This window comes from Ylistrum balloti, unplaced genomic scaffold (assembly GCF_031769215.1).
Source record: "Ylistrum balloti isolate Yb309-2 unplaced genomic scaffold, AGI_CSIRO_Ybal_v1 Utg369830, whole genome shotgun sequence".
Classification (NCBI taxonomy): domain Eukaryota; kingdom Metazoa; phylum Mollusca; class Bivalvia; order Pectinida; family Pectinidae; genus Ylistrum; species Ylistrum balloti.
Genome location: NW_026781993.1, coordinates 584,422 through 611,389, shown reverse-complemented (window position 1 = coordinate 611,389; position 26,968 = coordinate 584,422). Strand labels below are relative to the sequence as shown.

The window sequence follows — 26,968 nt, the reverse complement described above, 5'->3', positions numbered from 1 at the left end:
AAGGACTACCTGTAATACTTGTGAGGACTACTGTAATACTTGTAAGGACAACCTGTAATACTTGTAAGGACAACCTGTAATACTTGTAAGGACTACTGTAAGGACAACCTGTAATACTTGTAAGGACAACCTGTAATACTTGTAAGGACAACCTGTAATACTTGTAAGGACAACCTGTAATACTTGTAAGGACAACCTGTAATACGTGTAAGGACAACCTGTAATACTTGTAAGGACAACCTGTAATACTTGTAAGGACTAATACTGTAAGGACAACCTGTAATACTTGTAAGGACAACCTGTAATACTTGTAAGGACAACCTGTAATACTTGTAAGGACAACCTGTAATACTGTAAGGACAACCTGTAATACTTGTAAGGACAACCTGTAATACTTGTAAGGACTGTAACAACTGTAATACTTGTAAGGACAACTGTAATACTTGTAAGGACAACCTGTAATACTTGTAAGGACAACCTGTAATACTTGTAAGGACAACCTGTAATACTTGTAAGGACAACCTGTAATACTTGTAAGGACAACCTGTAATACTTGTAAGGACAACATGTAATACTTGTAAGGACAACCTGTAATACTTGTAAGGACAACCTGTAATACTTGTAAGGACAACCTGTAATACTTGTAAGGACAACCTGTAATACTTGTAAGGACAACCTGTAATACTTGTAAGGACTACCTGTTATACGTGTAAGGACAACCTGTAATACTTGTAAGGACAACCTGTAATACTTGTAAGGACAACATGTAATACTTGTAAGGACAACCTGTAATACTTGTAAGGACAACATGTAATACTTGTAAGGACAACCTGTAATACTTGTAAGGACAACATGTAATACTTGTAAGGACTACTGTAAGGACAACCTGTAATACTTGTAAGGACAACCTGTAATACTTGTAAGGACAACCTGTAATACTTGTAAGGACAACCTGTAATACTTGTAAGGACAACATGTAATACTTGTAAGGACAACCTGTTATACGTGTAAGGACAACATGTAATACTTGTAAGGACAACATGTAATACTTGTAAGGACAACATGTAATACTTGTAAGGACAACCTGTAATACTTGTAAGGACAACCTGTAATACTTGTAAGGACAACCTGTAATACTTGTAAGGACTACTGTAAGGACAACCTGTAATACTTGTAAGGACAACCTGTAATACTTGTAAGGACAACCTGTAATACTTGTAAGGACTACTGTAAGGACAACCTGTAATACTTGTAAGGACTACCTGTAATACTTGTAAGGACTACCTGTAATACTTGTAAGGACTACTGTAATACTTGTAAGGACAACCTGTAATACTTGTAAGGACTACCTGTAATACTTGTAAGGACAACCTGTAATACTTGTAAGGACTACCTGTAAGGACAACCTGTAATACTTGTAAGGACAACCTGTAATACTTGTAAGGACTACTGTAAGGACAACCTGTAATACTTGTAAGGACTACTGTAAGGACTACCTGTAATACTTGTAAGGACAACCTGTAATACTTGTAAGGACTACTGTAAGGACAACCTGTAATACTTGTAAGGACTACCTGTAAGGACAACCTGTAATACTTGTGAGGACTACTGTAATACTTGTAAGGACAACCTGTAATACTTGTGAGGACTACTGTAATACTTGTAAGAACTGTTTCAGTAAAAACATCTTCCGAGCTTTAGCATTCTGTATATATGCTAACCACAATCCTCAAACTTTGTTTGTGGCAGTTGACATAAAAAAGTTAGACAAGAAAACCTGAAATACATCTGGAAACCTAGGGTGCCCAGTTTATGATACTTCAATGATCAAGGCATTGAGTGGCTTCATCATCTGTTGACACTCTTAACAAAACATATCAAAACCAAATATCAAAAGCTGATCAATTTGAGTACATACCTTTCTTGAATGCATTCTCGGAACCAGCTTGTGACGCCAGCTGTGAAAAAGAGAACTGTCCTGCTGAGCTTGTGCTCTGGCCCCCGAAGACTGTTCCTCCTGGGCTGACATTGTGATCACCACTGTTCTTTGGGGTACTGCCTGTTTCTGATGTTGCAGGCTGGCTAACAAGTTTTGTAGTTGGTGGTGCAGGGTCAAACAATCCCTTACTGGAAGGAGTTGATGTGGCTGTTGTGAAGCTAAACAGCCCTGTGGAAGGGGTAGAAGTTGCTGGCATTGAGCCAAACAGTCCTCCAGTTGAAGAGACAGTTGTAGCCGGAAGAGAACCAAACAGTCCTCCTGTGGTAGGGGTACTAAATATTCCAGCAGTAGACTGAGAATTAGGTTTTGAACCAAACACAAGTCCAGGCGAAGAACTTGCTGGAGTGGAAGCAGCACCAAACACTTTACCAGTCTCAAGGCTACCAAACAATCCAGAACCTATACTTTCCCCGCCTCCAAACACACTGTTTGGTGTGGAGGTTTCAGACTTTCCAGACAACCCCTTCAATGACACACTTGTGGTGGTGTTATCTGTAAGTTAAAATGACATATTCAACAAAAGCCCTTAGAAAAGAAACTTTCTGCACAGGCACTAAAGATAGATCACGAAATTCATATTAATATCCATTTATGGTATAATTTGTCTGTAGTGATGTTGGAGTACACATTATCCTGACTAATGAAGTGCACCAGTGTTTTTCCTACAAAGGTACTTATACTGATAATATTGATGAAAACATTGGGAAACAATCAACTGTCATATTTTATCACTCTTGCTGGCCTGGATGTATGGAAGCACACGAGAGGTCTTACTAAGGGAGGAAACTGGAGTACAAGGTGACAACATACCTTTCCACGTCCATACCAAGAAATGAACCCCTGATGTTTAAGTAAAAGGCAAGTATGTTACCTCTGTGCCAACCGACCACTTACACACAAGATATTGTACTGACAATAACTTAAACTTGTTTATACATGTATGAGAAAAATTTTTGACACCCCACCTGGTGGGCAAAATTTGTAACTCCATTATCACAGACATCTTAATTAATCTTAATCTTACCTGTGGGTTTACTAACTGGGTCACCTGGCATACTGTCTGTGCATCCTCTACACCCAGGACATGGTTTTCGTGTCAAATACAGGTAGAAATGATCAGGTAACATATACTTCCTGGCCTTGGCAATTTGTTCCTCTGTGGCCTTTTCCTCACGGACAAACTCTACATCCTCAGATTTACCTAAGGCTAATGAACTTTTAGTCTCTGGAGACTTAACCACACTTGCAGCTGGGGAATCCTCAGACTTGAGTTCTTCCTTCCCAGCCTTTTCCCGCGCTTTGTCAAATGCATCAACAAACTTGCTGGCAACTTCAGCAGACTTGAACCGAATGGAGAATTGCTCCATATTTGGTGTTTCTTCAGAGAAGTCCATGGCAAACCAGATGAGGGCCTTGCCATCTGTCTTAGGCATTGGTTTGAGCATGAGGTCTGGAGTGATATAGTGATGACAGCAAACCTTGAGGATCTGCTCCCGCCGCATCAGAAGACGACACTTCCCTGTATCACTGTTATACAGAATCTTAACATTGCCTAGGCCTCGTTCTTTCCATTCCTGCTTATCAAAGCGATACAGTTTGGCTCGATGCTCATATAATACCTCATCATTCTCCTCTCCTGTTACTATAGTGACTGCCTCTGGAAGCGACACGACAGGTTCAAAGTGTATGTGATCGTCTTCTCCTTCCTTATTTTGATAATAATCATTGCCATCTGGAGATTTGGGAGAAGTGACTCCAGGGGATTTTCCCTGGGTTCCTGAAGGAGTGAATGTAAATTGGAATCCAGATGATATGGTTGACTGTTTGGATTCTGGTGTCTTTGGTTCTGTTGTGGTTTTGAAGGAGAATCCAGCTGGCTTGGTGTCAGGTTCTGTTGTAAATTTGAAAGAGGCTGGAGCTGTTGATTCAGCTGTGGTCTGAGGAGGGGTATCTGTACCAGTTTTACCAAGGTTGAAACTGAAACCTCCCTCAGGAGCACCAAATGTAGTAGGTTTTGGCATGGATTGTGCTGGTGCTATGCCTGAACCAATTCCAGGGGCAGTTTTATTTGCAGTAGATGAAGGTGTGGCAGTGGATGTAGTGGCGGTACTTGTGGACTGTGATGAACTGGACACTAGCGAGCTCATGTTGAACTTAAATCCACCTGCTGAAGAGAAATTTGAATATAGACACACACTAGGCAACAAAATTAAAATGTCCTTTAAAAGAGACAAACTGAATGTACAAGTAAAAAGAGCAACTAATTGGACATAATAATAAACAAGTCACATGATAAACAAAGATGACATCAAGCTATCAAGAAAGACCATGGGACTTACTAATGTAAGAGTTTGTTAGCGTTTATAATACCTATTCAGTTCTCTTTTTAGCTGGACTAATATTCCTATTGAATACACTTAAACATAATTCCTCAAAATTTCAGTTTATTTCTACTTATTTTTCTTAATGAATAAAGAAAAATGCCCTATCCCAAATTAGTGGAAAAGAAAAACAAAAACAGAACAAAAAAAATTAATATAAAGAGAAAATCATGATTGGCTTAAGATAAAATGACTTGTGGTATAGTTATGTGTATTACAATATCATATCCTTTCATAACTTTGGGAAATCTATAGCCATCACAGACTTGAAAGCGTTAAAATCTAAGACTGAAAATAATCAACATCTCTTGTCTCTGGTTAGTCTTGAAATAACATTTTTTGCACAACTACAGATAAACTGAAATGTCTGAAATTTAACATGGACCAACACAGTTCAAAATGATGACAAAATTATAAACAAAACATGACATTTCAAAAGGTCCAAGGGCTTTAGCGGTCACCTGAGTCACAATTGTTCTTGTAACATGTGATAGAAATGATTTTGTTAAAAAAATATAACTTCAACCATATTGTACACATAATGCAAATGTGAAGTGCTGTTCCATGCTAAGGATTCTAACCAAGTTCGAATCAAAAGACATTAAATAAAAGAACTAAATTTTCCTACATAAAATCTGCTACCTATGAACATCATCAAAATTTCAGTCAATATTTGGCTCTGCCCATCATTCCCTGGGGGTCAGCGGAGGTCAATATGTGCATCTCATCAAACTGTCAGCTTATATCGATAATTCTTACCAAGTTTTAACTATTTCTAAAAGACAACAACCAAATTATGCTCAAAATGTAATTTTCCTATATAAACAACATTAAATTAAACCCCCTCGCCAAGTGGACATGTGAGACCCTGGAGTCGAGAAATTTACAATTTTGGTAAAGCACCGTTCTATCATATCTGGGATTTGAGAACATTTTTGAAGTTTCAATCAATCTGACCCTTTTTGGCCCGGACCATATAATTTACAACTTTGGTCACCTTTTAGCAATGAAAGGTTTGCTAAATTTTTATTGAAATCACTTCATGAGTTTTCCAGAAGACGTCGAAAATGCTGAAAGTTTACAGCACATGATGCCGGACAAAAGTGGATCGCAATAGGTCACCCTGAGACTCAGGTGATCTAAATACTGTTACATCTGAAAACTATTTGTTACACTGTATAGTGACATATCTTGTCTAGGATAATTTTCATGGGAAAATACAGCAATGCTGTAGGAGTCTTACCTGTAACACCAGATGTGGTGGAAGTGCTGCTAGTTGAAGTGCCAGTCTCTGTCTTTTTGAAGCTGAAAACAGGTGTCGATCCAAACGTGAACCCAGCTGATGTTGGTTCTGAAGCTGCCGTGGATGGAGCAGATTTGGCATTGTTGGCAGACGTGGCTGGTGGCATTCCGAACTTAAAACCACCAGTGGCAGGTCCACCAAATTTAAAACCAGATTGCCCTACAGAAGTTGGGGCTGCTGATTTGATATCTTCTGGTTTTACTCCAGGCTTTAGCGCATTACAAGCCAAACATTTCTGTACATTAGCATCGTTGGAGACATAACATCCATTACATTCCCAGCTCCCAGCAGTAGGTTTGAACATCTCACTTAATGACTGCTGCCTAGTTTCACTGCCAACTGCCGACTTCAATACTGATGTTGTTTTTGTTTCTGCACTTGATTCTGATGGGGTCATTCCAAACTTGAAGCCACCAACTGGTGATACTCCAAATTTGCCATCACAATTCTTGCTACTTTCCTCTTGTTGAAACAGTTCCTTAAGTGTCTGTCCTTTTGATGCCACATTTGGAATCACCTTGCCAGTGGAGGGTTTGATCATCTCTGAGAGTGATGTCTTATCTTTGTCTGGTTTTTCCTTTTTCTCAGTAGGATCTGGTAAAGATGAAGGATCCTGCTCTTGTTTTTGAATGTCTGCTTGACAATCCTCAAATACCTGTTTGAACAAGTTAGCTTGATCTGGGGTTTTGAACCTGACTGCGAGACGCTCTGTCTTCAGTTCACCTTCAGCATAATCCATGGCTGTCCAGCACCATGCTCGGTCAGAGCTGGCCATGGGAACTAGCTTCATGGCTGTTGTGAGCTTGTGGTTGGCACATAACTTCAGCACCTGTTCTCTCCTCATTAACACCCGAACCTGTTTCGTATTACGATGTCTCAGTAACTTGATTTCTCCAATGCCTCTCTCTTTCCATTGGTTAGTTTCTGTGTCATATCGGTAAAGTTTAGAACGTTCTCCAAATATCTTTTCCTCCTCTTCTTCTCCAGTTTTTACCTAGTACAGAGATTGTTAAGTATGATTTCTGTATAATTCATAATAATTGTGGGTGATTTCATTTTGATATAATTGTGGTTATCAAGTACAATTGAAAACTGGAGGACATTAAATCTTGAAAAATATCGATGATAAATATTGGTAAGAACTGATAGACAAACATGAATATTAAATACCCGTGAAACAGCCTGGACTGGAATACTATATGTTTAATGAAATTTAACATCTATAAAGTAACCTGAAAAGAATTATAGAATTATAACACTTGCAATTTTTATCTGAAAATCTTTACAAATGATCCTGAAACTGTTTAGCTATGCATTGCAGTACTCACCTCAACCAAATCAGGGAGATCAATGATGGGTTTGAAGTCCACTTTCGGTTCGTATTCTTCAACCACATCATCATCCTGTTTGCCAGGTGACTTTAAGGGACTAGTCATAGGAGACTTCTGCACTGCAGTACTGGCTGGACGAAACATTCCTGACTGTGGGGATGACTTTGCTAGACTGGCAAAGTCTGTGAATGGCGTTAGATTTGGGGAATCTGTCTTGGAGCCAGAACTGGTTCCTGTGGGAACCTCAGCACTACGTAATGGTGACTGATGGATGTCAGATGTGTCCGGTGATTTGGAGGCAGCCATGAGACTAGTGAACAGGGGCACGTTTCCAGGAGAAGTGGTCTGACCTAGGGAAACCATCGACTGAGGTTGACATATGGACACTGGCTTTCCTGCAAGCAGTCATTTTGGTCCGTCAAATTTTAAATTCAAACAAATTAACAATACATGATGACATCAACCAAAAGTCCCAACACCCAAACACTTTAATATACAACTGCAGCTAATATATTACATGGACCAGACTGGTTACTGCAGTTTAAGGTCAATTGAAGAGCATTCAGTATCACATAAAGTTACATTGTTTAGGAATTTAAGATGGTCTACAAACTCATTCCTGGATGTTTCACTGATAGTATATAATTTCAACAAATCACATCAGTGATATTTTATTTGCAGCTCTTCTCTTGTCCAGCGAATACCTACCTTCAAACAAGTTGTCCTTGTCAGCTTGACCCATGTTTGATTGTGCCTGCATACAAGAGGTTGTCAACACATTGCCTGGTATAGAGACAGTCGTTGTTGTGATCTCACTTGTTGGTGATCTGGTGAGGACGGCCATGAGAGCTGAGGGTTGTGATGTTTGAGGTATCACCATCCCTGAACGACTGGCCATTGGATATGTGGGATCCTGGGACTTAAACACGGCCGTAGACGACTGGGGAAATGAGAAGAATCCTGGTCCTGGCATTGGGTGTGAAGGAGGTTGGGATGAGGGGAGGCGTTGTCCTGGCATTTGTGCCATACTAGGCTGTTTGATGGTGTACTGTAGAGACGGTCCACGCAAAGCATTTGCAAACATTCCAGGCTGCGGCATAGCCTGATTCTGTTGACCAGAGGGAGTGTAGGTGATGGTTGATTTCCCTACAAGTAAGAGTGATATACTACACTTGTCTCATGCAAAACCTTTAATGATAAATTGAACAATCTTCCATCGATTTTTATATAAACTGAATGCTTCTTTTCTTAATTAAGGTCCAATAATAACATTTTGGAATTGGATAGCTTGGTTTTTACAACTGGAATAACTCTGCCCATATTCCAGTTATGTGTATGCTCAAACCCTAAATAACTGACCCTTCAGTTAACTTTAATACATACCCTCTAACCCTGCACGATGACCAAAGGGCCACTCCTGACTAAGCTGTGGTTCACTGTACATGTTGTGGGGAGGGGGCTGTGAGCCATCATCCTCATAATACTCTCCATCAATGTGGTAGATATCATCCTCAACAATATCATTCTGGTGTGACATTTGGTTCACTGTTGGTCCCACAGGTGGCTGGGGAGTCAGACGGTTGGCAGGTGGATATGGACCCATTGCCCCAGGATAGGGAGCAAGTGGAGCTCCAGGAACTGGGGACATTTGGTAGCCATAGTTACCAGGAGGAATCCATGACTGCTGTTGAGGGGGGTAGTACTGTGGGGGTCTGAAGGGGGTAGGTCCTATAAATCTCCCTGCTGCAGAGCCACGGAATGATACTAGGAACTCCTGCATCAAAAGTAGTGTATTGTTACAATATTGACCGTCATGTTTTCATCAAAGTTCAAAATATGAAGCCTGGATATGGCTTGATGTATCTTTCTTGAAGTACATATAATTCCTTATATGAGTTACAATTTGTACTGAATAACCCTCTGTCATAAAATTGATCACATATTGAATAGCAAAAAAACTTTTTATTTACAATCATGGGTTTTGAAATTTACATATTTCTGCTGAAAAGGAAAAGAAAAAATCTGAAGATATATACTTCCTTTGCTTTTGATCACAATGGCTATCCTTTCCTACATACCCCCTCCCTCACAACTCTTACCTTCATCTCCTTAAGTATGTCATTATTTTGGGCCATTTCCGCCCTCATTTCTTCCTGCATATTCTTGATGGCATCCTGTACCGTTCTCTCCCAGTGCTTTTTAGACTGCTCTTGAAGCTCAATTAGGGTAGCCATTTTTTTCTCCAGTGCCCAAATTCTGGCATCAAGACGCTCAGGGCTTGGCCGTACATGTTGATTTGTCTACAATCAATGGTACAACACAATTTTCATTGAACAACAAAAATGATTTTATTCTTAAGATTCATTCCAGATGTTTTTGTAAAATCAATAAACATGTAACATTTGTTTATAAAATCAACAGGTTTGGCATGCAGAACTTATATGGAAACATTTAGGACAAAGATGGTCTCACCTCTCTATGCAGTGGAGCAGGGGTGCTCTGCTCAATGATGTTGCTGGCCACAAAACTGGGTGACTCCTTAGGGAAGAGAGACAATGGTTCTATGGAGCCCCCACCCCAGGAGCCACTGACATTAGCATTTCTGTTGATGGGTGTGCCATTTTGTCCTGCCCCAGGGGTTGTGTGGAAACTCTTTGGAGTGCTGAAACTGGGTGTGTCGTCATTTGAGCTGTTGTCAGCATTGTTGTTGACAGATATACTGTCTATCAGTGCTGCAAGGGCAATATAATTCACAAATAAGACAATACAAAATAAAGCATGGTTAAAAAGTGTATCTGATACAATGTGGGTGTAGGACTAAAGGTGCAAACTAACAGTCCTCGCATTTCTCAATTTTTCAACTTACTCAAAGACAGTATCAGCTTTAAATAATAAAATAACCATGGAGTCTCTATGGTGTAAAAGTGAAAGAATACAGGCTAACTTACAGGTACCACTGGGCATCTGCATTCGCTCAAGCAGACTAACTACTTCATCCAGAGTATTAGGAATTTCCTTGTGCAGCTCCTGTCAACAAATCATGGACAATTTCTACTGAACAGACCATACACTAAAACATTATCATAAACATTCATGGAAACCATGTATACTTAAATTTGAGGTACTCCTGCAAAAATCACTAGCAGTGAAACCTGATTTTATCAGTGACATTTTGCTTGTAGAACAACCTTTCCATGTAAAGGTTATGGTGATTATCAATGAAGAATTTGTGAGGGAAAATTAAAATGTTAAGAGAGTTAGCAATTGAGATTAGGGGTGTTATCACTAGAGCAATTGAGATTAGGGGTGTTATCACTAGAGCAATTGAGATTAGGGGTGTTATCACTAGAGCAATTGAGATTAAGGGTGTTATCACTAGAGCAATTGAGATTAGGGGTGTTATCACTAGAGCAATTGAGATTAGGGGTGTTATCACTAGAGCAATTGAGATTAGGGGTGTTATCACTAGAGCAATTGAGATTAGGGGTGTTATCACTAGAGCAATTGAGATTAAGGGTGTTATCACTAGAGCAATTGAGATTAAGGGTGTTATCACTAGAGCAATTGAAATTAGGGGGTGTTGTCACTAGAGCAATTGAGATTAGGGGTGTTATCACTAGAGCAATTGAGATTAGGGGTGTTATCACTAGAGCAATTGAGATTAGGGGTGTTATCACTAGAGCAATTGAGATTAAGGGTGTTATCACTAGAGCAATTGAGATTAGGGGTGTTGTCACTAGAGCAATTGAGATTAAGGGTGTTATCACTAGAGCAATTGAGATTAGGGGTGTTGTCACTAGAGCAATTGAGATTAGGGGTGTTGTCACTAGAGCCATTGAGATTAGGGGTGTTGTCACTAGAGCAATTGAGATTAGGGGTGTTGTCACTAGAGCAATTGAGATTAGGGGTGTTGTCACTAGAGCAATTGAGATTAAGGGTGTTGTCACTAGAGCAATTGAGATTAGGGGTGTTGTCACTAGAGCAATTGAGATTAGGGGTGTTGTCACTAGAACAATTGAGATTAGGGGTGTTATCACTAGAGCAATTGAGATTAAGGGTGTTATCACTAGAGCAATTGAGATTAGGGGTGTTGTCACTAGAGCAATTGAGATTAGGGGTGTTATCACTATAGCAATTGAGATTAAGGGTGTTATCACTAGAGCAATTGAGATTAGGGGTGTTATCACTAGAGGTATACATGTCCATATTATTTAAACAACCTAAGTCTCAGGCTGAAACAGCCAAAGATATAGACATACTTACTTACAAAACTTTTGTCCCCTCTTTGCTTCTGTTACTTAGTGTGACCTCTGACCCATTGCTTTACTCAAAACTTTTGTCCCGTTTGAATATGATGTTAATCTCTTGCTTTTCTTAGATATGTATGGCCTTTTTCAGTATGGTCTTTGACCCTTTGCTTCATTCACAAAACTTGTGTCCCTTTTAACTCTTTGTTTTTTTCTCACATATAATAGGGTGTTCCCTATGTGAGTATGTACTTACATGCTCTGTATCCCCCTGTATACGGTCTAGAGCAAGGTACAACATGTCCAAAGCACGTTCCAACAGAGCTTTTTTCTGATCACTGCCTCCTAGGGTGTCCATTGACACCTTGTTAGCCAAGGTTCTAAATATCTACCAAAATAAATTGTTCACAGTGAAAGAAACAGAAATATTCAAGACAGCCTCACGCCTTCACACACATCTTTATTGATTCAGCAGTGTAATAACATTTATTCGGTAAATTGCATGATTGAAACTATTGATAAACCTGGGTTATTTTTATCAGTGTCTAATTGTTGCTGTAGGATATCAAACTGGCAAATTTAAAATGAGTTACATTATATATTTATTTCCTTCTTTTCAATGGTGAAAGTATAAAATGACAATAGTAAGATTTCTGCTTTTGACACAAAAAAATGGCAAAACAAATTAGACAGTATAATGCTTATCTAAGATCACCTCATTAGCAGGTTAAAGATTATTAACTGTCTTACTGACTGTTTGTGTATTCTGCTATACCTGAGCCAAGTAATAGGTAGCTATAGGTTTCTTAGAGGTTTCAAACTTTTCTTTGGCCTCTTCAAGACGTCCTTCACGCATGTCAAGCACTGCCAATGAAAATGTTGCTTGCTCCTTTAGATCAGAGATCTTGTCAGCATCAAGGTTGACCTGGTTGCCATCGACAAACATGCGCTCCTTCGGGTAGCGATAAGGCAAATTTCTGATAAAGAAAGTGAAATTTATGACTATTGAAATTACAGTATTGTAAGAATTAAAATATCCTTCCTGTGATCAAGTCGGACAGGCGAAATTGGTGGAAACACCCCACTTCAGTGGATAATCTCTTTAATTTATAAGTATTGAGAGGAAATGAACAGCATTCTGTATAACAGATCCCAAAATGACCAAATACAATGCAACTCACTTTTCCAAGCGTTTGAGCATCTGCATGGCTTCCTTCCAATAGAACACAGCACGGCCTTCCATGGCTTGAGGTTTAGTAGGATCGCAGACCCCATCTTTCTTCAGTGTCTGAGCCTGTAAATAACCCATAATAAACACCTTTTCTATAGGTATTTCTACATGTACTGTGCTAGGAAATTAAGGCATCTCAAGATCTACTCTCCATCAACCTTCAGACTCATTAATCATCAACCAAATTGTAATCCAAATCTCAAATTGAATTTTATAATAGAATCCTACATTTTCGAAGGAATTCAGGTTTTTACAAAAATATCAAATTTTGCTGGCACTTGATTTTGTGGATGAATCTTATGAGATCCACAAGTAAAAAGTCCTTGTCAATTTCTATTGTTTTATTATTCCATGGACATGTAAATTGTGGATTAACAAATACCCGTAAAATCAACAAAAATAAAATTTCCACAAAAATTGTTTTATTTTACAGTAACATTGATAACATTCCTATCTCTCTCCTCACTCAAAAACCATAAAGCTTCCTCACCCTTCCACTCCTATCTAAAATAATTCTGCTGTTCCACATTGCCTCCTCCTATCCATTAGTACTACTTATCAAAGTATCAAAGTTTCTTTCATATTTATCCTGCAGTAAGCCCAGGGGACAAAGAAATCACTTCCTATACAAACTTTGTGGTGAGCTCATAGTATAAAGAAAACCACTGGTTTGTAATAAGGACAGTGGCAGATTTTCCATTGCATCAAATTTCTTTCTGTCTTCTCTCTCTCCAAACTACAAATTTTACTTGTGCATTGAAGTGTACAAAGGAACTTACCCATTTATCAAATGTTTGAGCAAGATGGGTTACCAGCGTCAGCCCCATGCCGTGTGCACCCACCAGACGAATTGTCTCCAAGCCCTGTTGAATTGTTAGTCTTAGTTTTGCATAATTGTCACGTGGTGTTCCCACACTGAACTTATACATAGCCTCCCACCAATCACCCTGCACCTTACTGCACAGTGACTGACTGAGGCATGCTGGGAGGAATTGAGGTCGGTAGCTGTCAGGACGGAAGCTCTTGTTCTGATCCTCATAGGCCACAGCAGCACATCGTACCGTAGCACAGAAAAATGCCTGGAAAACAACAGAAGATTTATCAGCAACAGAAAAAATAAATATAAATTTACAAGGTGTCATCACTGAAGTAGAAGACACCTTGTACAACAGCTAGGCTAATTCTTGTACTTTTTTAAATGTCCCTGTAAACATCTCCATAACACTTTGCCCTATTTAGTTCTCTGCACAAATTTTCCTATTTTCCTGATGTATGCAGCTTGCTAGTCTAAAACAGACAAGTTGGTGCAGATGCCTTCATAGGACAAAATCATTTACAATCTGGAACATAATGGCAAAATACATGTATTGTTTTATTCAAAATATTTGACTACTGAGATTTGATTTTACAATATTTTGATCTCAGAGATATTGTGTATTGGATCATTTTGATTTTGCAAGGATTTGAATTTGTGATAAGGTGAGTAACTTACCTGTACATCCACCTGTGATAGAGACTCTGGCGAGCCACTGTTCAAGGTTGTACTGGTATATGGCAGCTTGGCATACAGATCCATCCCATCTATTATGAAAATAACCAGGTAATTGAAGGTAAAAATGATGTTACCTCAGTATTTATGTGAAATCATTAATGAAGGTTGGTGCTTATTTTAATCTACAAATATGTATGTCCATAAAATTAACAGATAAAATTACTTGCTTATAGTACCAGCGGATTTCAGGAGCAAGATTTCACCTCAAAATCAAGTGCCAACGAAAATGCACTACAACTACAAAATTTTAGTCCAGTGAAAATATATGATTTCACAATATGTATCTTTTGGATGTTTTTTCAGTTTTTCCCACCAAATGCTTTAAATTCTCATGGTTTTACCAAAGCTTGAAGAAACATACATACATTTTTCACTAAAATCACAAAATGGTACATATTTTCTTATGAACAGAAATTTCGGGGTATCTGTATATGTATCCTAATTTCCAAAAACAGTGTAAAATAAAAAACGTTTGAAATAGCACTTTACAACACACCTCTAGTCAGATAAATATTGGACATATACCTTTTCACCCCTGTCTGGGTGTTTTCAAGAGATTTAGCGTGGTTAGATTCAAACGATACTACTTCACAATGCTATTAATAGATATATATAATAAATATAGATAATGCAAGACATGAATGTACACAGTAACATTTCATTTAATCTTACTTACAATATGGCTGTGTGGTGTCCCGTGTGTTGTAACTCTGAAGTGCCTGCCACACTAGGACATGCAAATTATCACCATACAGCAATAACACATCTGGAAAAGTGTAACATCAAATACTTTCAAAATCTTCTCAACATCTCAGACTTACTGCACATTTGTCATGGGTGAGACCCTCCTAAGATAATGGTTTTTTTTTTTATTTCATATACATTAAAATGTAAACTATGACCTAACAGTATAGATGTATTTTTCACAACAGACAAACTACCATACAAACCTGTTTCTTATAACTGATAATGAGTCAGTACAACTAAGGAATAATTGCCAAAGTCCCACACTTTTATAAATATACCTCCAAAAAATATAACAAATTTAGAAAAACAAAATGCCAGGATTATACAGGATTAACTTTACCTCTACAAACACTTTCCCTACTTGGTTTAGACCATAATTATTTTCTGATTGAAAACAAAAAAACAAGGAAATTGCTGTGGGGTGTAAGATGATCCTCAATACACCACTACCTACCTTTGTCATACTGTGTCACCACAGCTCTGGAGGGTACTACTACTGGTACTTTGTGGAAGGTGTCAGAGTTCAGTATGTATGATTTGTCCTTACGATCTCTCATCTCCCGTAGTGTGAAGAGTGTATCATAGAAAACCTCACGTGCTCGAGGTGTCTTCAGCTGCTGTTTAATATGCTGCAGACGAGCAACACTGTCAGACTTTGTCATGGCAAGTACCAGGTAACCTAGGTAGCAGGAAGGTTAGTATCAGGTTATAGGTAACAAGTCATCATGTACCAAGTCACCATGGTAACAGCAAGGTTAATACCAGGTATCATATGTAAAACCTCATCAAGCAACAGGTATTCCAGGTAAAAGAAAAGTTTCCATCAGGTCACATAGGTACCATAACACAAGCAAGGCCAATGTCATGGAACACATTGTAAATGATTTAACAAGAAAACCAATTGTTTCCAGTTTTGTCAACAAGCAACACTTAGTTTATTCAAATGCCTCACAAAAAGATTTTTTTACTCTACTATCTAACAAAAATTCTCTTACCCCCTTGGCTGTGTCTGTAGGCTCCGATCTTGTGTAATCTGTCGAAGAACTTGCGATTGTGCTGTTTTAGCTGTAGATACCAGGCAGCTTTCACATCAATGGCTGGATACTGACTGCTCAGCAACAGGCAAACAGTTGCAAAGAAGCTGGCATCTTTCCAAAGAACCTGGCCCTACAACACCAAATACACTCAATGATGATTTTTAAGGTTCCCATAGATACATGTCACATTTGTAGATATAATTTTCATTTGTTTTTTATACAAGCCAAATATGCAAAATACAGGATGCTCAAGTCAAACCCTGACCCTGCACCAACACTTTGTATTTGACACGATACAGAGAAAATTTTGTTTATCCCTTAATATTTAAGAAAGGGTTAATGTTATTCCAGAATTCTGAGGAATCCATGTTTTGTTTAGGGTTACCATCTGTTCAACTAATAATTTATTTTGAAATAAAAGACAAGAAACACTTTTGTTGAGAGTAAGATATTTTTATCATTAAGTTATCAATTTGAGATGTGAGACGTGACTGATTAATACTGATAGTTTAAGATAAATTCAATATTATGTTACAACAGCATCTGTTCATCTTTGTATATTCAAATCAGTTTTATATTCATTAAGACAACGATTTATTATGATGACTATTTTCATTTCACAATGTATAATGAAGATTACAAATTGGTCAAAGAAAAATAAAAAATAATTTCCTGGGCCTTTTCTTAATATATGTTGGCAGCTACTTGTCTTGTTATTCATATATTTCTAGCATGATAGATATAAAGTGTTAAAAAGGATCATTCCCTAGTTTGAGGTTGGGACAGAGAAATCTTCATCCCCGGAGGAGATTCCTGACAGTCTAAACCTCAGCAAAGCCTCAGGTAAGTCAGTCGTGAATCTCCTTTTCATATAAAGATTTCTCTGTCCTATCCTCAACCTAGGGAAACATCCTATTAATCTGTCAAAACGTAAGACAGATTTAGATGTACTATCATTTCATGATCCTGGGGCCTTGGGTCAAGTAGATGTTTTACTAGAATAGTAAATTATCCAAACTAGGGAGCCAAGTCACGACTTTAAGTAAAATCCTAACATCACACTCTGTGTTTTTGTAGTTTACATTTATTGATGAAGTCTAGTAAAAATGGGGAAAAAGTCAGCTTTTGCATTTGTTTGAAAAAATATAAGAGAAGTCTGGAACAACTCACCTTCTGAGCCCGTTTAAATAGAACTAGTGCAGACAGGAAGTAGATTTGTCCCTCCATCTCTGTGACTACAGCACGCCATTTAGGTCTCTGGGAGGACGCTCTAGCTAGTTCAAATAAGCACTGATCAAACCTGTGAATGGAATGTATAAATAAAACAATAATATTTAGTCTTAACCTCAGAATCTTTTAGATAAATCAAATCTTACTACATCAAGTATCAGTATAGTGTTACAATAACAGGCAGCGGACTGCTATAGGCTATACTTACTGGTGTAGAGCTGTGGCACAGGTCACAACATCATGGTCAGACATCATCTGGAATACTAAGTTTTGGAGGGCAAATAGATGATGGATGTAGATGTCATCACTACCCTGCTCCCTCTGGTGGTGAACCTAAAAAGCAGCCAAGTCACACCATCAGTATTTCCGTAACATACAACTGTAATATGTTTCATTTACATATCTAGGACCTGTTTCATTAATTACAAATAGCCATGAGTTACCATAGGAACAAATGAAAACAAAAATTTGTATTGAATTGTTATTGACACAGTTTATAGCTTCCAACTTCCCTTCTTGAATTCTAGCATTGTATGAGAATGAAGACAAAAATGTGAAATAAAATTCCCAAATCATCATTTTCTATCTCAAATTTAGCCTAATAACTGAAAAACAGGAACCAAACAGATATTTTACAACTTGACATTACAGAAGATGCTCAAATCTAGTGTGATAATGTGTACAGATTTGACCTTTCAAGTATGACCTTGATGTTATACTTGATTAAGACATTCAAAGCTTAAGACTTGTATCAAATACAATGACAGTTCTTAATAGGAATACTGTTTTAAAGAAAAGAGAAACAGAAATTCTTATCCAAAAATAGATCAATATTATAAAACACAACATGACCATCCAGTGGAATCCGATATTTCTGCAAACTTACACTGAATGCCTTGATTAAACACTTGTACCAGGCTGCATTTTGGACAAATGCTAGAGTACGCTCAACCTCGATTCCATGGTTCACTGCTGCCTGGACACGGTCACTTGTCAGGTACAACTCCATTAACTTGATGTGCAAGCTTGCATCTGTGTAATTCTTTTCCTTGAAACAACAAAACAGACATCAGTACCAGTGCTGCTGGATGTTCAATAAAACACCTCTTTGTGAAATTATCCATGAAGTTCCAAGTTAGATTTTTATGTAGGAGAAAATATTAAAATGCTACGGTTATCTTTCAGAGTAAAATAAATATGGATTTTTTGCCAAGTAAAACATACCAGCTGTTTTGAGTAGAGTTCTTCAAGCTTGTCAAGATCTGTCCCAGAACTACTTGACAAAATCTTTTCCTGAAACAAGACATTTTTTCAGTTAATTTGTTTATTGTACCAACCTTCTCATCAATATAAAAATGTCAACAGAAATCAACAGTGTAACAATGAGAAGCTGAAAAAGGTTAGATTTTTCAAGAACTAACTGAACAACAGAATGCAATTTTTAATGTCAAACTGAACATTTTAACAGCAAATGTCTTTTCTTAAAGTGACTGGGAAAATAAAATTAACATTTCACCATAAATGTTTCATTGACCAATCATCAGTAACTGAGCATTCATCTAAACATTTTCAGTAAGTGTATAATGTCTAATTTGTCATTGATATTTGGTTCAACACTTCTGAAAAGCAAACAATCTTTTCATTGTTCAGTAGAAAATTTTCAAGAGTGTAGTGTTCAATTACATCTTGGTGAATATCTGACTTCCCATTTTTCAATCAATTTCATACTCATTTGTTTTTTATACATTTCACTTATCCATATATGTATATATCTTAAATGAGTTTTCATTTCATACAAGATTTTATACAAGTCTTTGAGGTTTTATTTTTGCAAGCTTTGGCGTGCAAAAATTATAAATTTGAGACAAGTTTCATAAATCTCATATGAAATGAAATCAAATTTAAGATACTGTTTATCACAAAACTCAGAAAAGTTACATTTCGATAGGTTTGAAAGTTACAATGAGGATGAAAAAAAATCATATGGAGGCAGCATTTTGTTGAACCATTCTCAATGCATGATGTAACATAATTGTCCTTTGTCCTTATTACGGTATCATAATCAATTTCTGACTTGTACAGACAATGAAAAATACTCCAGGGTATCACACTAGTGACATGTATGCAAAAACATTACAGGGATGAATTCAATGGATAACAGGTAGATTATGTCATAAAGAACATAATATCACTACCACAAAATGGTATTTGACTCTACTGTATCCAATTCTAAATTTGTATGAAAAAGTGCTATTCACTTGTGTAACTTTATAATAATCTTTGAAGAGAAATATTTCTTTGTATGTATACCAAACACACAGCAACATATCAAACAAGCAGATGAATCTTAACAATACTATAATATATCTAAAGAAAAATTTTCTGGTGTGAAATTGTGTATTTTCGTTGGGCTTATTTTTTTCTTAACAAATCATTATTTCATGGATGTTTGATTTTGTTAATCATATACAGCTCAATAAATGTACTTGTGTTAATTTTATCAGTTCATGGAAATATGAATCTGTGGATTAAGAATACCCACAAAATCAATTAAAAGAATCCAACACGAAAATTAGTGATTCTAGTGATTAGTGACATGAAGTAGAACAATAATCCTCAGCCAGATAAGTTCTGAATACTTACTTTCAACTTGAAGACGACTGGATTGTTTGGGAATACTTTCTCTGCCTTCTCTGCCCAATACTGAGAACAGATAATAACAATATGAAAATTACATAACTTGATGAAATGGTAAAGTTTGAGGTGCTTATAAATTCCTCACTGCATGCACCACAATATTGAACCTATATGTTTGTAACTCACCTTGATTCTCTGAGCATCATCAGAGGGCATAGAACTCAGCACTTCACAAACTGAAACAGAGACAGAGATCAGATAGTGGAGGCTTAACCAAATAATGAAATTCATTATCAATGAACTTTTTAGATTTTATTGATTTCTATTCATTATTTTTTTATTATTATTGTTATTGTTTTTTCATTCTTTAAACTTTATGATTTGTGACAATGGCCTTCATAAGAGAGAGACTGAATCACGATCTAACATGTAAGGGATATTGGCCGTACTGAGTAATCATGATGATGGAGAGATTCATATACAAAGATTTGGCTGACATTTTAACATAGTGCTAATGTCAACAATCAATCAAAAGGCAGTGATCTATTAAATACCTATTACAGGCACCTACTTTTTAAAATGGTTCCCTTCTGTGAGTTGTCCAACTCCAAGCACCTTTAAAAGTCATGAAGGCAATTTAAGATTGATGAACAAATTGAATTGAAAAAAATACATGTAACAAGATGTGAAATCAAAATTAGAACTTCTGATTGCTGTACTTCTCACTATAAGTCTAGATCAGGTAAATGCTTCTTATGAATTATTCTAGTAAAACATTTATTTCACCCAATGATTCTAAGTCTTGTTCTGGTATCGCTACATTTATAACAGAATTCATATGCAGGATACAGGTTAGATCAGCTATGTGGATAGAAGTAATTTATTTTTTAGTTTTAGTCATCATTTTCTTCTTCCACTAGATTTCAATGTTGCTGTGTTAAGCCCACCACATACAATGAGTAGGAAGTTATATATTGTCCCTCTGGGCTTACAGTAAAATAAATGGTATCAGATCCCCCTCACACTGACCTTTTATAGCAAGCTATAGCCTGTTCCTTCTCCTGTAGACCCTCACATATCTGTGCCATTAGTTTGTGTGCCTGGGGCAGGTCATCTCTCACACTCATGTAGAATGTTAAGTACCTAAAATGTTCCATATTTCCTTATCAAAATTAAGTTTTTATTATACTACATGGCAATACACAATAACACAGTCTACAATATGTGTTAATATATATTTCTAGTACAAACACTCTGTACAAACAGTGAGTGACCAGATGATAGAATGGTGGGTAATTTGTTCAAATTTCTCTCTTTGCACAATTTCATCATCCAGCCAGGGTCATTCAGAGACTAGACTAATACAATCTGTAACTGTATGTATGTGATATCAACTTATCTCTGTTCAGGACTGACATTCCAAACCAATATCTCATTTGAAGCGAACCCCTTTTTCTCATATGTTATACATGTATGCCAAAATTGCATAAGCTGTTCTCAACTGGTTCCAATTTTAAATTCTCGGTTTGTTTGTATTACCTTCATTTGTGGTAAGGCAACAGGACTACTTTATATGACATTATTTGAATAGTAATGTTGCTTGGCACCAAATATCATATACAGGATATAGCACCAGACAGATCACACAAGACAGAAAAATCTAGCACTGGGTAGTGTGCAAGACTTCCCTGTTTCATATACAAGATATCCTTTTAGTACCTGATAGCTATTTAAATGAACAGCATACAGAAAGCCAATCACATGCCATCAAGAGCAATTAGATTTGTCTTGCTCATGAGCACAACCATGACAGCCAAGACCAGTCTGTTTTACAACTTCCTGAGGAAGCACAAAATTCCAAAGGATGGGAGTGTTCAAATTTCCAAAATGAATTATTTACAAAGTCTGGAGTGTATTTGCAGAATGTCTCGGACTAATTTATTTTGTAACCAAAAACTTGTCAAAAATTATTTGTATATGGAACGATCAACATGCAGGTCTTTTTATCTGTCTGCTGACAAGTCTCACTTTGGGGAAAAATACATGTCTGTAAGTATATCAAATGTACTGTATCTTACTTTTTGGCAAGGTCATATTCACCAATCTCTGCGTAAAGAACAGCAACTTGATAACCCCTCGCACTGATCTGAAAGATTCAAAATATACATCTGTTAAAAACAAAACTGCAAACAGCAGTAAAAACATCAGGTACATAGTCTGGGCCAAACCAGGAGACAAGATCAATAAACCTACAACCAACACATCCTCAGCTTGTTGTGGTTGATACTTTCTAGTTAGTCCCCTTTTCCTCAATAGCCCTGCATACCGAGTGGTATCTGAGTGTGGGATATCAGGAACACCCCAACCTACACCAAGAACCACAGCGTTGGCTCTAGTTTCTAGAATTTATGTCTTACTAAGGTACAGGTGTTTGTGCCTATAACTTACCAAGACACCGGTGTTTGTGCCTATGTCTCACTAAGGTACAGGTGTTTGTGCCTATAACTTACTAAGGTACAGGTGTTTGTACCTATATATTACTAAGGTACAGGTGTTTGTACCTATGTCTTACTAAGGTACAGGTGTTTGTACCTATGTCTTACTAAGGTACAGGTGTTTGTGCCTATGTCTTACTAAGGTACAAATGTTTGTCACTATATCTTACTAAGGTACAAGTGTTTTTGCCTATATCTTACCAAAATTTTAGCAATTTTTGTTAAGGAATTAGCCATTTGCTGGACCTACCCTAGAAATTGCTTTTATCCATAAACAACTAGGCAGGTTTGAGAGCTGGGGCACATATGAGGAAATGAAGCAAGTTCTTTAAAATGCTTCCTATTTAGGATTCTGTCCCATTTCTTGTCTGAAACAACTTAGGGTGAAGGGGACTAAATTTTGTATACAAACAGTCGGTCTTGATTCCCCATGGGCTGGAAGAACAAAGCCCTCTTTGGAAAATGAAGCAAATTCTGTAAAATCTTTCTTTTTATGTAGGAATATCAGGATTCTGGCACAATTGGGTCATAAGCATCCTTGGGTGAAGGAGACTTTTGGACAAAAGGTTTGGCTGACCCCTTTGGGGCAGAGGGGTGAGGTCCAGTAGAGGAATAAGTAATGCCTGTAGAGTTTCCATTCCTTTTGTTTGGATAAACCAAAACAAAGCCATGTGATTCACAATTTATTCGTGCATCAAGTTGTTGACATGTTTCATATCCAGACATGGGAAGGGGCTGTTTGTGTTGTCTTTACTCTCAACCTACATTTTTTCACTTTTTTAGTGAGTACTTGGTATACTTTTTGTATCCACAACAGTTCCTAGAAGAATTTACTGAATATCAATGATTGTGGGACGCTGTCTCCACACCCGGTATAGATGAAACTTTGTAAAATGTATACATTTTTCATAAGTGATATAAATATCTTATTTCAATTTTTGTTACATATCTGTAAAAGGAGCAGGTCAGTGAGGCTTGTATGTAGTGTTAAATACTGTCTCTGTTAATCAGCTGACAGAGCATGCTTCTTTGGCTCAGTTGATAAAGCCAGGTGGTTATCAGACTGGAGACCAAGGTTTGATTCCTGGTTGGGGTACCTGACAGGAATATTTTCTTTCCCTGTTCATTCATACATCCAAAAAGTTAAACATTCCTCAAGGTTCTTTCATACACTCTAAGTCAATTCAGCTTCTTCAACCTATTTCCATTTTTGTGAAGTCTTCAAACCTCCAGGAATGAAGTAATAGGATTTCTTTAAATTTTGAAGTAGTTTATTCAGATTACTAGAAAAGACTTTCTATAAAATGTGTCTTCCATTAGTTCTTAGAAGAAGAAACTGAAAGTAAAAGTGATCAACTTAACAATTCTAAACCAAGTTAATTCAACTTACATCTAATACTTTTATGTTCTACATTGGACTGAATATAATAGTGTCCTAATTTGTGAGGAAACTAGAAAACCTCAGTTATCTGCACCGCATTTTTTTTTTTTTTTTTTTGTTAGGGGATATTTCACTGTGTCAGACTGACATTGACATATACACTGTCCTTGTTGTCTTTCCGAATGATCAGATTTTATTATATCTCTGGTGTATTAACCAACACAGAATCAAACCCGCATAGGCCACATTACTGATTCTTTTGCTAAGTCACTAGACCTACTATTACTGTATACGTCGACCTGTTCTGACTCTTGTTCTGGCCACATCTAGTTTGAACCAGTCATGTGGTCCGTTTCATCTTGATTTTCCAAAAATCTGTTTTTGTTCATAACCATACATAACACATCCAACTGCCGAAATGCATTCTTTTTTCAAATTTTTGATAAACAACGAAGCATTTGACATGGGGGTGGTGGGCACGGGGGGGAGGGGGGGGTTGATCAATGTGCACTAGTTTGGTAAATTTCGCTGAGGACAAGTTTGAGGTAAACTAAAAGCATTTTCTTATTGGATCATTCACACAGTAGTATAACATTAAGAAGGCTACTCCGTGTAACGTATATTATGGTCATCAATACGGTTAAAAAGCACTTTATCAACTCCTACTTTGCATTTTTTGATGGCGCAATAAATATCTAAATATAGAAACCAGAAATCAGTTTCTGAGAGGCAGTATCACAGTTTACCTGATCTTCTGGGAATTGACTGATGAATCGGTCTATGTCCTTTTTACTTCTCCGTGTTGTCGACATGCTTTTGTATGGTCGGTAAGTATATTGTTAAAAGAAAAACTTATTTTTGTTTGATGGCCCTTTTCCAGGTTTGTATTTTTAACATGCCGGCTTCCTTTAACCAATCAAATCAACCCTAACAAATCTTTCGAAAATATCCAATCATGACCGCCGTCTCTCCTACTCGCAGCTTATATAATATAATTTATACCGTTTGTTGATGAATGTCAGAGTTACTGGAAAGTTTACTTCTCAAAACATGCACATCTGTTTATATTTGTATTTTGTGATTATAAATTTTATTTTGAAGGTATTTTGCAATAACGACTATTTCGCACAATGTGCTATTTGCCGACACGAACGCACCCGGATGGAAAATACTAAACATAGGTCTAGCAGCTGTATTTTTCCGGAAAAAGTTCTTGGAGGGTCGGGGGTGGGGTGGGGGGGTGGGAGGGATATATGTACACTGTCTTAATCACACAGGCCACGTTTCGAGTTTGATCGGACATTTGGGCAAACCAGACGCTATCTTTAGTTTTGAAATTACTCAGGAAATCTTGAAAGAATATTCTACATATGAGCAAGTGCATATTGGGTAGATTTTGCAAAGTCAGACAGAAATCTTTAACAAGACTTACATTGAATGATGGATACTTGAAATATCATCATCATCATCATCATCATCATCATCATCATCATCATCATCATCATCATCATTATCATCATCATCATCTATTACTATCATTATATTAAATTAATGATTTCCATTACTGCTTATACTCAAACTGGTGAGCTATGTGATCGTTCAGAGACTATTTTGAAATTTATATGATGGCCAACATGGTCGAAAGGGGTGTCTTAAATTTAAACATCCGACGTTTAAAATTGTTACCGCTTTAACTCGGAAGCCACGAAAGAGATCCAATGGTATTATCATCCAAACTAAAAACTCCGTAAAACTGGGGGAAGGGGAGAGAGAAAAAAAAGAAAGATTTACACGGAGACTCCAGAAAATAAAAGTACAAGAAGAGTAAGACCAGGTGTTCCGCAAGAGTAAGTGCTTTCTGTTTCATCGATGACATCCGCCATGTCAATTTTGGTCAGTTCAAGTAAGTAATGTCACGTCCTCAAATGAGAACAAGATATTCGACAACGGAACCAAAAGGCAAACTAACGAGCATGAAATACGTCCAGCTTCATATCGCACAAAGAAATGGAATATTTCTCAATAAAATCACTATGGCAACGATAAAACTCCCCATGATTTTCATCAACCTTCATTTATTTAAACCATGCGTTACGCATTTGTCCGTCAGTTGACACGTGCACGAAAACCATAATAATGAGAATGGGCCCTTGAATATCGAATCAACTGTGATATTCGTAAATAACACAGGTTTGGGATTCAGGGGATGTTGCTATCCAGAAATGGGGGGGGGGGCGGTCACAGTAAGGAAATTGAAAAATTAAAATCATCACTCTTATCATATAGCTTGGTTACACGAATAAAATGCGTACTTATACTTTATTTTCTCAAAATTAAAGAGGTTAAGCGAGCGTTTAGCTTAATCTTTAACACCATATCCTTTGTCGATCTGAACATGACTAATAAAAGTAATAAACTGGTGCATTCTGGTGGGTATATACAAATGGACGCGGTCAATAAATCTCTTGTTATTTAAAAAAGCAAGACATCAATATATTTGAAAGTGAAATAGAAGGACTTCGCAATGTCTTCGTTACCTTTTTTATAAGTATTTCAATTAATTCAGCCTCGTTAGAATACAAAACAAGTCAATCCAAAGTCAACACAGTTCAAACTGTAAAATCTTGAAACTCGAAGAAAATATTGTCAACCAGAAATTCGATCATTTTTTCTCTCTCGTCTTTGGTATTTTTGATTCTTCTTTGATTTGGACTTATTTTTCACGAAGTACTCCTCAGTATAGTATTATGAAAGTTTCCTTTGAACGGTCACCACGGATAAAGCGACGCCTACTCTTATAATTTTCTATTAAAAAGCAGTGAAATGATGTTGATAATGAAACACACGTTAAATATTATAACACAGAAAAGATCATGGTGTCAATAGCTAGGATCACGTACCTCGCAATAACACGACGGAGGTCTTTCGTTTTCCTTAAAAATCAATCACCCGTTTATTGTCCTACACATAGGACCTCTTGTCTTACTGTCTGTGCTAATGCACTGATATAGAAAATGTCCACATTTTCATTCCACATTCAAAATTGAAAGCATAAACCCTTAACGTTTTTCATCTAGTTTTTTTTTTCGATTTTAAGGTGAAAGTACACAATTGTATCAATTATGGTAATGAATTATATTCAGCTTCCAAAAGGTTGGCACTTGTGTGCGTTGTGTGCCAAGATTGTATTAGTGCATACTGTTCAATGTGACACTATTATATATCCTGGATATTTTAGCAGATGATTAGCATTTAGGCCGAATCTGACATACTTCTTTAATTAATTCTCAGATGTAGTATATTTGACCTTATCTTTTGACGAAACAAACATACACAATGAAAGTTATGTACCATTATATAAATATCACTTCTTTGGCAAACGTTGAAGACAAGTGAG

The 26,968-nt window shown here is 37.1% G+C and overlaps 1 protein-coding gene across 1 annotated transcript in view; it reads right to left on the bottom strand.

Annotated features, from left to right (window-relative positions):
- The window catches only part of LOC132545187 (E3 SUMO-protein ligase RanBP2-like), a 35,776-nt gene extending 11,378 nt beyond the window's left edge, over positions 1 to 24,398 (bottom strand). Inside the window, exons 1-27 of the mRNA XM_060208864.1 lie at positions 24,318 to 24,398; positions 21,774 to 21,841; positions 20,725 to 20,838; positions 20,267 to 20,310; positions 19,882 to 19,931; positions 19,702 to 19,761; positions 18,283 to 18,351; positions 17,945 to 18,106; positions 17,267 to 17,391; positions 16,999 to 17,128; positions 15,787 to 15,958; positions 15,246 to 15,470; positions 14,721 to 14,810; positions 13,985 to 14,073; positions 13,272 to 13,571; positions 12,443 to 12,555; positions 12,037 to 12,238; positions 11,518 to 11,649; positions 9,963 to 10,041; positions 9,487 to 9,746; positions 9,114 to 9,314; positions 8,398 to 8,788; positions 7,723 to 8,160; positions 7,012 to 7,409; positions 5,624 to 6,677; positions 3,024 to 4,166; positions 1,919 to 2,491 (exon numbers count right to left, since the gene is read on the bottom strand). Of these exons, the coding sequence (XP_060064847.1) occupies positions 1,919 to 2,491; positions 3,024 to 4,166; positions 5,624 to 6,677; positions 7,012 to 7,409; positions 7,723 to 8,160; positions 8,398 to 8,788; positions 9,114 to 9,314; positions 9,487 to 9,746; positions 9,963 to 10,041; positions 11,518 to 11,649; positions 12,037 to 12,238; positions 12,443 to 12,555; positions 13,272 to 13,571; positions 13,985 to 14,073; positions 14,721 to 14,810; positions 15,246 to 15,470; positions 15,787 to 15,958; positions 16,999 to 17,128; positions 17,267 to 17,391; positions 17,945 to 18,106; positions 18,283 to 18,351; positions 19,702 to 19,761; positions 19,882 to 19,931; positions 20,267 to 20,310; positions 20,725 to 20,838; positions 21,774 to 21,841; positions 24,318 to 24,383 (6,748 nt within the window). The 5' untranslated portion in view covers positions 24,384 to 24,398. The remainder of the gene's footprint in view (positions 1 to 1,918; positions 2,492 to 3,023; positions 4,167 to 5,623; positions 6,678 to 7,011; positions 7,410 to 7,722; positions 8,161 to 8,397; positions 8,789 to 9,113; positions 9,315 to 9,486; positions 9,747 to 9,962; positions 10,042 to 11,517; positions 11,650 to 12,036; positions 12,239 to 12,442; positions 12,556 to 13,271; positions 13,572 to 13,984; positions 14,074 to 14,720; positions 14,811 to 15,245; positions 15,471 to 15,786; positions 15,959 to 16,998; positions 17,129 to 17,266; positions 17,392 to 17,944; positions 18,107 to 18,282; positions 18,352 to 19,701; positions 19,762 to 19,881; positions 19,932 to 20,266; positions 20,311 to 20,724; positions 20,839 to 21,773; positions 21,842 to 24,317) is intronic.
- Positions 24,399 to 26,968: the final 2,570 nt, after the last annotated feature.